The sequence below is a fragment of the Anolis carolinensis genome, unplaced genomic scaffold, assembly GCF_035594765.1.
Source record: "Anolis carolinensis isolate JA03-04 unplaced genomic scaffold, rAnoCar3.1.pri scaffold_11, whole genome shotgun sequence".
Taxonomy (NCBI): Eukaryota; Metazoa; Chordata; class Lepidosauria; order Squamata; family Dactyloidae; genus Anolis; species Anolis carolinensis.
Genome location: NW_026943822.1, coordinates 15,705,353 through 15,717,685, shown reverse-complemented (window position 1 = coordinate 15,717,685; position 12,333 = coordinate 15,705,353). Strand labels below are relative to the sequence as shown.

General features: G+C 39.9%; 1 protein-coding gene across 1 annotated transcript in view; it reads right to left on the bottom strand.

The window, feature by feature from the left end:
- The window catches only part of fbn1 (fibrillin 1), a 245,076-nt gene that overhangs the window by 31,155 nt on the left and 201,588 nt on the right, over positions 1-12,333 (bottom strand). The window contains exons 45-51 of the mRNA XM_062963593.1: positions 10,575-10,697; positions 7,421-7,546; positions 6,819-6,935; positions 6,379-6,507; positions 4,927-5,046; positions 4,604-4,729; positions 502-651 (exon numbers count right to left, since the gene is read on the bottom strand). Coding sequence (XP_062819663.1) covers positions 502-651; positions 4,604-4,729; positions 4,927-5,046; positions 6,379-6,507; positions 6,819-6,935; positions 7,421-7,546; positions 10,575-10,697 — 891 coding nt within the window. The remainder of the gene's footprint in view (positions 1-501; positions 652-4,603; positions 4,730-4,926; positions 5,047-6,378; positions 6,508-6,818; positions 6,936-7,420; positions 7,547-10,574; positions 10,698-12,333) is intronic.

Below are 12,333 nucleotides of genomic sequence, written 5' to 3'. Positions count from 1 at the left end.
TAGCTGGAATCGAGCATACCCTCATGAAGCCAGAAGCTGGAAAATGTTAAATTGCCTCTGTGTCTGTCTAAATGCAGTATGTTTAATGGAATTGAATATCTGCCATGTATATGTGCATTGTGATCCACCTTGAGTCCCCTTTGGGGTGAGAAGGGTGGAATATAAATACTGTGAATAAATAATAAAATACAAATACTGTGAAAAAATAATAAAATAAAATAAAGCAGAGGACTCAACATACAGCCCTGTGGCGTCCCAGTGTTGAGAGTGAAACATGATAGATAAAGACCGACATTACACTGGTTCAGCGTTTTTCATGCACAACTAGAACATTTTTGTTGGTTTCTTTCACTCTCACCAAATAACAGAATTTGCACAGCAAAAATCTCCTTTGTTAGACTTTGTTCCTACTGAATGATATTCACTTACGAGCAAGCATTGCAACAGTCACACAAAAGACTCCATATATGTATTATGTATATATATTATGTATATATGTACCTTCTCCTTCTTGGGGACATAGTTCACATGGATCGCCCCATCCTTCCCCGTTCATACTGCAGCAGCAGTCTTGCTTAGAGTGGTTTCTGGATTTGGGCACAGAACATTTCCCCTCTTCAAATTTAGTGAAACAGTAGCTTATTCTCTGATCTGAAACAAAATAAGAACATGGAATATTTTTGTGGTTTTTCAGGTTTTTAAAGATGAACATTGTGCTAAAAATGTCATGCAAGTTATTCACAAAGACTTTATATCACTTACATAGGATGCCATTCAACTCACTGAGCTTACTACAGATTGTGCAAGATTGCATTGCTAGTCATGAATTATGTCCCTATGGTTGTTGTTTTGAAGTTGTCTGTTCCTGGGAAACGTGTCCAAATTTTAGCCACAGGTGGTTTATATGTTCACTTTGATTTCCACCAAAGAGAAGGGAGTTGCACATGTTCCTTTTCTTCGTGTGTAAGTATGAAGGGATGGGGTCCTTCCATAAAAGTCAGAAATAGTCTTCAATTTGCTCAAAAGAGGCAATTTTGTAATTTGCAAGACTAGTAAACAAGGAGCAGGCTAGGCCAACTTGACTTGCTTTGGATAACTTACATGTGCATTTCATATTGCAGACATATGCATATTGCAGCAAAGGCTGGATGGCCATCTGTCGGGGGTGCTTTGAATGCGATTTCCTACTTCTTAGCGGGGGGTTGGACTAGATGGCCCATAAGGTCTCTTCCAACTCTACTATTCTATGATTCTATGATTCTATATAGAGTACTAGCTGTGCCCGGCCATGCGTTGAAAATCAGATAATCTGTATTTTATAGGCAGTGTAGAAGAGGCCTAAGTGAGGTCTAACTCTGCCTGTCCCCTGGGCTGAGTGGGTTGCTAGGAGACCAAGTGGGCGGAGCTTAGCCTTCTAACTGGCAGCAATTGGAATAAAAACAATTCTTCCTCTCCCTCTAATTAGGACTTTATTTTTCTTTTCTTTTTGTTGTATGAACGTAGAGGCATGGATGAGGGGTTGTGCTGCCAAGTTTAGTGTTTCTGGGATGTGCAGTTTTGTTGTTTTGTCCTAGGCCGAAATTTCATTACCCTTTTATATATATAGATTAACGCCAAGGTTGCTTTAATCTGTTTTTAGCCTACTGCCGGAACAATGCTTCTTAACCAAAGATCAGATGGAAGTTAAGATGCTATATTACATTTCAAGTGATAACCAAGTGTAATATGGAAAAAGGATCCTGGAGTGGCAATTGCAAAGGCTTGTCTTTTTCTCCCCTCCGGCGTTTTTGGCAAGCGGCCTGAAGGTTAAGAGGGAACAGAATTGGCTTTTGTGTCACCGCACTGTGACACCGCACGTGCCAAGTAACCTATGCGCCGGAGCAGAAGAGAAACCACAAGCAGTAAACAGACTGATCGCTAGCATCTCCTCTTATTGGGAAAAGAATGGTCTGAGTGCCAAGTGCCTATTCAACTGCATGACCAGTTCCACTGGAGGGGAGATTCATGCTGAGCAATACCCAAGGCTTTACAAAAGATTTAGATAAAGAAGAAAGAAAATCTCCAGGGCTTGTTATTTATACTATCACAAACAGTTAAATAGTATTTCACTAATTAATAATCTAACTTTGAAAATATTAAAATTAAATAAAGTTGGGTTTGGTCTGAATTGCAATGCAACTTTTTTAGATACTGAAAAGAGTATGGTGACTTCTAATTTAATTTCCAAAAAACGAGCTCACATTAGGAGCCACCAGTGGTGCAGCGGGTTAAACCGCAGAGCTGCTGAACTTGCTGACCGAAAGGTTGGTGGTTTAAACCCAGGGAGCACAGGGAGCTCCCGCTGTTAGCCCTAACTCCGGCCAACCTAGCAGTTTGAAAACATGCAAATGTGAGTAGATCAATAGGTACCGTTCCAGCAGGAAGGTAAAGGCGTTCCATGCAGTCATGCTGGCCACATGACCTTGGAGGTGTCTATGGACAACACCGGCTCTTCGGCTTAGAAATGGAGATGAGCAGCCCAGAGTCTGACATGACTAGACTTAATGTCAGGGGAAAACCTTTATCTTTACCTACTAATCTTCTGAAACACATTACCGGCTATTTTAGGTTTACTAGAAGGCAGAATTCCTCCATGACAGCCTTCATTAAAAAGCATGCATATTTTTGGGGGGAGGGATCTAAAAGTTGTTGTCACATTCACAAAACAGGGAAATTATGTTTTTTTTTAAAAAAAAATAGCAACTATCCGCAAAGAACCTGCAAGGTTATTTATTAGAATTTCTTACTATTACCTAAACATTGATTAAAAACACTTCCTTGGATGCATTTGAATATGCCTTGAGACTTACAAACTTTAGAGAAATGCTGCAAATCATATCAAGACACATGCATGAAAATGGAAATCAGGGATTCCCAAAGCAAAATTCCCATGGAACACTGTGAGCGACATCCTTTAGGAAAAGGAGCAGTTTCAATTGGGAAAAACCAAAGCGACAAATGTAAGATGTATCTATTCAGCTACAAAATGTATTATTGTTATTATTGTTGTTGATGATGTCATCATCATTTATTTATATAGTGCCATAATGATAAAACGGTGCTTTACAAGTTGAAGAACAACAAAACAATGATAGCCTTGCTTTCAGGCTATCAATGTAATGAAGACACGCTACACAATCAAAAGCCTTGTGGTAGGGGATTAAGTCCAGATTTTACTACAAACACTCTTCCATTTTTTTCCCTTTCAGCCCAGCCAGAGGATGCCAAACCACAGGATGGTTTTGTAATTCTGATAAATGCTCCTTCTAGGCAGAATTAGTCATACTAGATATCGGTGGCAGTTATGGCTCTGCTGCTGCCAGAATATTCAGATGAAGTTAGCAATCCAAGAGGCTGAAAAGACTCTGATTCTCTCAAGCAACTGAAAAGCAGACTGAGAAAGAAGGAATGCCCTATAATTCCCACAAAGTCTCAGGGAAGGATGCACAAATGGTTACGGTGACTAGGCACAAGGAATTTGTTGTCGAAGGCTTTCATGGTCGGGATCACAGGGTTGTTGTATGTTTTTCGGGCTGTGTGGCCATGTTCCAGAAGTAGTCTCTCCTGACGTTTCGCCCACATCTATGGCAGGCATCCTCAGAGGTTGTGAGGTATGGAGAAAACTAAGCCAAGAGGTAAATATATATCTGTGGAAAGTCTAGGGTGAGAGAGGTCAGTGTGAATGTTGTAGTTAATCACCTAAATTAGCACTGAAAAGCTTATCTGCTGTCTTCTTCCTGCCTCTGGGGCATCCTTTGTTTAGAGTCGTTAACTGCCCTTGGTTGATTCATGTCTGGAAATCCTGTTATCAGAGTGTTGCTTTTTATTTACTGTTCTGATTTTTGAGTTTTTTAATACTGGTAGCCAGATTTTGTTCATTTTCATGGTTTCCTCCTTTCTGTTGAAGTTGTCCACATGCTTGTGGATTTCAATGGCTTCTCTATGTAGTCTGACATGATAGTTGTTGGAGTGGTCAAGCATTTCGGTGTTCTCAAATAATACAACTTTCACACTGACCTCTCTCACCCTAGACTTTCCACAGATATATATTTACCTCTTGGCTTAGTTTTCTCCATACCTCACAACCTCTGAGGATGCCTACCATAGATGTGGGCGAAACGTCAGGAGAGAATACTTCTGGAACATGACTACTATGATGGTTTTATTGATATTGATGTTTTACTGTTGGAATAATTGTTTTATCGTTTTATTGTTGTATGTTTCGGACTTGGTCCCCATGTAAGCCGCTCCGAGTCCCCGCTGGGGAGATCAGGCGGGGTATAAAAATAAAGTTGTTATTATTATTATTATTATTATTATTATTATTATTATTATTATTATACAGCCTGAAAAACATACAACAACCCCACAAGGCATTTATTTCCACAGGACCTAGTGGGATGCTCTTCTAAGAAAGCGCACTTAGGGTTTTCCTGAAGTTAAACTTCCAAGGGAACATTAGGTGGCTACTGGAGTACATCAGGAGACAACATCCTTCGTTTTTCATAGACTTGAATCTAAAGATTAGAGATTGCATCATTTAAAATAATCACGAAAACCTCACCTTGACATCTACGTCCGCTGAAAGATACTACAAATCCTTCGGGACACAGGCAAACAAAGCTGCCGGGGGTATTGCTGCATGTGCCCAGGGCACAGATTTCTGCCTCTTCGGAGCACTCGTCGATATCTGGAAGGATATACATCAGATTTCAGTGTTCGGCATCAACGACAAAGCACACAATGGAATGCTGCCTTCCATGGTTTAAAAGAAAGCATTACTGTCCCTTGTGTGTTGCTTCTTGCTATTATTGCTATGTGCTACCACAGTCTATGCTCTCTCTATACCTGGAGTTGCACTTTGGAACATAAATGAGCATGACATACCATTGCAGTTGTCATCTTTCAGGGCATATCCAGGAGGACAGATGCATCTGTATGAACCATCCAGATTCTGACATGTACCAGGTGTACATTTACCAGGATCCAGTGCACATTCATTGATGTCTGTAAGAAGAAATAAACAAGGCAACCATTAGCCAAATCAACCCTGGCGATCAATGGGGTGATAGATATCGCAGCCAGATCGCTCTCACTGAGACTCGATTTCAGGAAATATTTCCAGTTAAGTTCAGAAAAAGTGATGCTGGCAAGTAAAAATTCTATGTTGTTATGATCGGATGCTCTCCTTTGATTTTGTAACTGAGCAAAATTCCTTAATGCCGACTGTATCAGTCTATTGCAGTTGATTGTTCTGGGGGTGCTTTTTCCTAATCATAGTGTAGTTGTTTTTATCCAAAGTGTTTCTTGCTTAAGTTTTAATAATACAAAATTTTATTTAGTTTTTAACTATGCAAGAGCTATTTCATTTAGTATTTTATGTAGTACAGTAGAGTCTCACTTATCCAAGCCTCTGGATAATCCAAGCCATTTTTGTAGTCAATGTTTTCAATATATCGTGATATTTTGGTGCTAAATTCGTAAATACAGTAATTACAACATAACATTACTGCGTACTGAACTACTTTTTCTGTCAAATATGTTGTATAACATGATGTTTTGGTGCTTAATTTGTAAAATCATAACCTAATTTGATGTTTAATAGGCTTTTCCTTAATCCCTCCTTATTATCCAAGATATTCGCTTATCCAAGCTTCTGCCGGCCGGTTTAGCTTGGATAAGTGAGACTCTACTGTATTTTAAGGGTGCATCTCGCCATTGATGTATGTAGCATTTTAGTGATTTACATAGTATTTTAATAGTGTATTTTGTGTTGAATTTTATAATCTGGTTTTTATGTATTTATTTATTTATTTGTCCTATATGTGAAAGTATTGAATAAACTATATCAGTCAAATCTGACTGGAAACAAATATAAATGGCCCGGTTCTTTAAACAGGCAATGAACATGGGCCTGACAAGGTTTTATAAAAGAAATACCAAGAATATCATTCATCTCAGCCCAGAGTATATTGGTTTTGAAAAACATTAGTGATTTCAGCAGGACATCAAGTCGATTCTTCATCTCTTTCACCATTATTAATGGGAACATCATCATCATCAGCAGCAGCAGTATCATCATCATTTATGTATTTGTTTTTATTTTGCTTTTCTCACATGGGTGGGATTCAAAGCGGCATACATTATGAGTACTGTATATACTCGAGTATAAGCCTAGTTTTTCAGCCCTTTTTTAGAACTGAAAAAAAACCTCGGCTTATACTTGGGTTAGGGTCCTGGTGGGCTTATATTCGGGTCGGCTTATACTCGAGTATATACGGTAATATCTTGTCATAGAAAATAAACAGTGAAATTTTGTCATGAAGCTCTTTTACATACCAAGGCAGACCCTTCCATCTGGAGTCATTTCATAACCTTCATTGCAGATACATAGGAAAGATCCAATAGTGTTGTTGCATCTGCCATTCCTGCACAGATTCCCATTGCCAGTGGCGCATTCATCGATGTCTAAATGGAGAAAGGGTTAAGAAAAGTGGGTAAGGGGAGGGAAATAAAGAAAAAGAAAAATTAAAAACAAAATATTATTAATAAAATGTCCAAAATATTACAAAAAAAATTGTCCTTGCAAGAAGAGGGAATCAAAGCAATACTATAATAATGTTGTTGCAGGAAACTTGGGAGCGGCGACATCAGTTTGCTTTTGCTTGAGCCCTAGTGGGAAGGACAAGATTGCATTCTCTCCTGAGAAAATTGAGTTATTGTTATTTGTTATTACTATGTACCTTCAAGTTGTTGAACCTATCATGGGGTTTTCTTACCTATACAGTCGTTATTGTGAGAAAGGATGAATCCCGTATGGCAGCGGCAGTTGAAAGAACCGACTGTGTTCCTACATGTGCCATTTCCACATGGCTCTCGCTCACATTCATTTATATCTATGGACAGATTAATACAGTTTAGGGAAAAAAATCATGTTATAAACCACGAGAAACACAAATCTATTTATGTACATCAGACAAAATAATTAGAATCATACAGTTGGAAGAGACCTCATGGGCCATCCAGTCCAACCCTATCTTGCCAAGAAGCAGGAAAATCACATTCAAAGCACCCCCGACAGATGCCCACCCAGCCTCTCCAAAGAAGGAGCCTCCACTGCACTCCGAGGCAGAGAGTTCCACTGCTGAACAGCTCTCACAGTGAGGAAGTTCTTCCTAATGTTCAGGTGGGATCTCCTTTCCGCATCCTAGTCTCCAAGGCATCAGAAAACAAGCTTGCTCCCTCCTCCCTATGACTTCCCTACTTGGTAATAGAATGTACACCTACATCCCCAGATGCCAGCCTTATATTGTTCTTAACAGAAGCAATTAGTTTCCTCCTTTTATTAATCAGAAAAGTAAGATGATGTTTCCATACATACCTATGCACATGGTTTGGTCTTCATTGGTTTTGAATCCAGTGTGGCAACGGCAGGTATATCCTCCCTCGCGATCTATACAATCACCATGACTGCAAATGTTTGGTATTTCTTGACACTCATTGCGATCTGAAAAAAACACAAATTTTTAAAGTTAGCATGTGACTTTCTGAGGCTGTTTCATAGAGAGCTCATTCAGTGCCGTCTACTTTGACAAACATCAGCTTTTCAAGCAGATAAGAGGTGGAATCAAGCCCTAAAAAGTTCAGTTTGCTCCTCAACTTCACATCAGTCATCATACTTTGACCCCTCAACCTCTGAGGATGCCTGTCATAAATGTGGGTGAAATGTCAGGAGAAAATGCTTCTAGAACTTGGCCATACAGCCCGGAAGACTCACAATGACCCAGTGATTCCGGCCATGAAAGCCTTCGACAACACACAGATAGCATTTATGTATGTATTGGCATCGAATTCTGCCAGTTTTGTAAGCCGCCCTGAGTCCCTTCGGGTGAGAAGGGCGGGATAGAAATGATGAAAATAAATAAAAATAAATAAATAAATACGAGGGCTATCCAGAAAGTAGATTACGTTTTGGATTTAAAAATCAACGAAGTATAGGAGAAAATATTTACCATATGCAGTTGAAAGCCACACCCAAATATCACTTCTCAACATAGTCCCCATTGAAATCTAGGCACTTCTCATAGCGAAAAAAGAGTTTGGAAAGTCCTTCCCCACCAAACTTTGCTGCTTGGCTTGCGTCCTCAACCAGGCAGGCGTCCCTTTCTGCAGCTGCGCATGTGCATGCGCTCAACTTCCCCCCACACTGGTCCTGGATCGCTCTTCTGTTTTGTAAATGCTTGCAAGGAAGGTTATGGCGACCGTTTTTTGGGACAGGAAAGGTGTGCTTCTTGCAAAACCTTAGAAGAGCGATCCAAGACGAGCCTGGTTGAGGATGCAAGCCAAGCAGCAAAGTTTGGTGGGGAAGGACAACACAAACAGACTAACAGACGACAGATGAACACAGGACTTGACTCTAACTCTAGACAGACAGAACTCAACTGAACTGACTCAATCAATAAGCACAAACACTTGTGTCTGGATACTCCCTAGTTCCAGCCACACATCAAGGTCATCATAGCTTCTTGGCAATTAACTCTTTCCACACTATGGTACATTCCGGATGATGCAATCAGTTGCAATACAGGCAGGGCACAAATTGCATTTAAACACTATCAATACACAAATCCCACATTAACAATTGGAACTGGTCACACATTAATTTCAACATACTCAAAGTTTAAATTAATGTATTGTTGAAATTAATATAAAGATCCTTCATAATATAAAGATCCTTCATGAATGGATACTAAAAATAACTCCAGGTTGGTGTAGCCACTGAACAGTCCTTGTCTCTTGGCTGCCTAACCAGCTGTGGATTTGAGACACAGAAGAACTCTATTAGGGTACTAGCTGTGCCCTGCCACGCGTTGCTGTGGCCCATTGGAATTGCACTCAATAGCTCTGGTTTTTGGGGGTTTTTAGGCCCTGTGGAGGTTCATGATGTGATATTTTGTGGTTTCAACCTCAAGGCGTGGATGATGGATTGTGTTGTGAAATTTCGAGGTTGGTGGGTTTTTAGTTTTGTTGTTTTGCTTGGTGCCAGGATTCCATCACTCTTTTATATATAGAGACTAGCTGTGCCCGGCCACGCGTTGCTGTGGCTAGGACTTAATTTTTATTTTCTTTTTGTTGTATGAACATAGAGGCGTGGATGAGAGGTTGTGCTGTGAATTTTCAAGGTTGTGGGGCATTTAGTTGAGTTGTTTTGTCCGGTGCTGTGATTCCATTACCCTTCTATGTAGATAGATAGATTACAAGGAACTAACAGCTCAACCTGAAGCAAAAGTATAGCAGAGTAAGGATTTATGTGTTCACAAACAATCCAACGTCTTTCTTTCAATGCGTGGCTTAAAAGGACATGCTTATCAAATTGTTAACATTACACTTTCTGTTCTCTTCCAACGAAACCCCAAGCAAAATTCAGGGAAATCGTGTTGGTGCCAACATACATTAGGGCATTGTTGCTCATATCTGCCTCTGCCCTGGATCTTCCTGTTTGGTTGAATGAAGGACCTTCAAGCACAATTTGGTTCACAACATGCAAAGTCACTGCTTGTACCCAAACAAAACAAGCCTTTCATTCTCAGAATGGACTTTCACATCTGCATCTACACCCTTTTCCCGTGAGGACTTCGCGGAACAATGGAAACCTGTGCCGTAGGAAAAAGAAGCTCTTCCGAAAACTCAAATCTGTGCAACAGAAAATGCCAGGAATACATGGCTCAAGTCCCGTCCAGTGGCTATATTACACAGAACAAAGTTTCATGCAAATTTTAATTAAATTAATAGTGTCAAAGGCTTTCCTTTCACAACATGGTCATGTTCCAGAAGGATTCTCTCCTGGCCATTTGCAACATGCCTCAAACAGACAAGAGTTCTTTCTCCCATCCTGGACATTATTCCACAGCTATATAAACCCCACTGGGCCTAGTTTCCAACAGACCCCACAGCCTCTGAGAATGCCTGCCATAGATGTGGGCAAAACGTCAGGAGAGAATGCTTCAGGAACATGGCCATACATCCTGGAAAACTCACAGCATCCCAGTAAATTAATAGTATTTCTGATGAGATGAAAAAGGAGCTCACAATAGTTCTAACAACTATGAGGAATCAGGTAGGAGAGTGTATTGTGACATGGAAATCACTGTTTGATTCTGGACATTGAGCACGCTCACACAATATCTGATGGAAGAGAAACTCATGTCCTAATTAAAATTTATAAAACTGGGAACTGGAAAACATTTGCATGCTAGTGCAATCACTTGCTGGAGTAGAATTGAGTCAAAATGGCCCGAATGGCATTAAAATTTAGGAAAGGTGATGGCTGGAGCATCAAAGGGAATGAATCCCATACATTTAGGTCAGCTGGCTTGGGGTCAGTAGCAATATGTTCCAATGGCTTCTGTGCCCACATAAAAGTGGTTGACAGGCATTGACGCTGGAGATTTCTGCACAGTCCTGTGGCACTTGAATGAATGAATGAATGCAACTACAAACCTTGCAGCACAACGTATGAGTTTAAAAGTACTTACCGACACATCGGCCCACGGGAGTGAAGCGATAGCCAGGTTTGCAATCGCAACGGTAGCTTCCAGGTGTGTTGATGCAATCTGCATTTTGTTGACATATGTGCCCGTTTTGGCATTCGTCAATATCTGTTGAAAAACAAAGAAGAATGACCTCACAAACTCTGAGGATGACTGCCATAGATGTGAGCAAAACTTCAGGAAAGAATGCTTCTGGAACATGGCCATACAGCCTGGAAAACTCACAGCAACCCATTATTATTATTATTATTATTATTATTATTATTATTATTATTATTATTATTATGACACAGCAAACAAGATAGATATGCTGGATTTCATATCAAAATATCACAAGTCGAACACTTCCCACGTGTCTAGGACTGTGTGATGTATTTTCGGATGATGCGTGCACATCCCAGTAGGGTGGCCTTTTGCAGTTGGCAGATCATGATTTTGTCAATGTCTATTGTTTCCAAATGCCGGCTGAGATCTTTTGGCACGGCACCCAATGTGCCGATCACCACCGGGACCAGGACCACCTTATTGTTGTTGTTGTTGTTGTTGTTATTATTATTATTATTATTATTATTATTATTATTATTATTGATGTTTGGGGCAAATCCATTTCTTTCTCAGTTGCCTTTTAAGTACATTGCCTGACCCACAATGGTATGAGAACTAAAGAACGAAGTGCCATAATTAATTTCTTCTAAAATACAGTAGAGTCTCACTTATCCAAGCCTCTGGATAATCCAAGCCATTTTTGTAGTCAATGTTTTCAATACATCATGATATTTTGGTGCTAAATTCGTAAATACAGTAATTACAACATAACATTACTGCATATTGAACTACTTTTTCTGTCAAATTTGTTGTATAACATGATGTTTTGGTGCTTAATTTGTAAAATCATAACCTAATTTGATGTTTAATAGGCTTTTCCTTAATCCCTCCTTATTATCCAAGATATTCGCTTATCCAAGCTTCTGCTGGCCCGTTTAGCTTGGATAAGTGAGACTCTACTGTAATACTAATAATCACTTAAATGCAGAGCATGGCAAATCTATCAGACAATGATTTGCAAAACCCAAATCTATGTTTAACTGGCCCATGGTTAGCAAATGTAGCTGGTTTAAATTCAGAAGCATCACTTCTTCAAAACATTTTCCCTGCTTTTCCCCCCTTCACTGTCTTCTATTAACCGCTAATTAACATTACTTTTATTTGACCTAGTTTTCTTTCCTGGTTAGCACAGCAAATGACTGAGCCATACTTTTCCATTCAAAAAGCTAGCCCACAGTAATGCATTTGAGTAAAAAGCCTTCTCCGTTTATTAGCACAGATGGAGGCACACCCATTTAAAGTGGCTGCGCAAAATTCCTGCAAGCAAAGAACTGAGCGCTTGCTTCGGTGCTTCGGATAAGCCAATTGCAAGTGTGCTAACTAAGCAACGGCTGCACCAAGGTGCTATTTTAGCTTATGATAAAGTGACTGACGTCAATGTTAACAAGGTTGTTAAATGTATAAATGTGGTACAAAACTTTTCAGATGTTCTGTGGTATCTATGGCAGTGCATTCCCCCCTGTTTTTGCAGCTGAGTTCCTACCCCTGAACAAGAAAGAAGGAAGAATCACCAACTCTTCTGAAACTTCTCTGTCTGGAAGAGTACTGACGGCAACAGAACCTGAGAGTACCCTGTTTCCCCTAAAATAAGACATCCCCAAAAAATAAGACCTAGCAGAGGTTTTGCTGAATTGCTAAA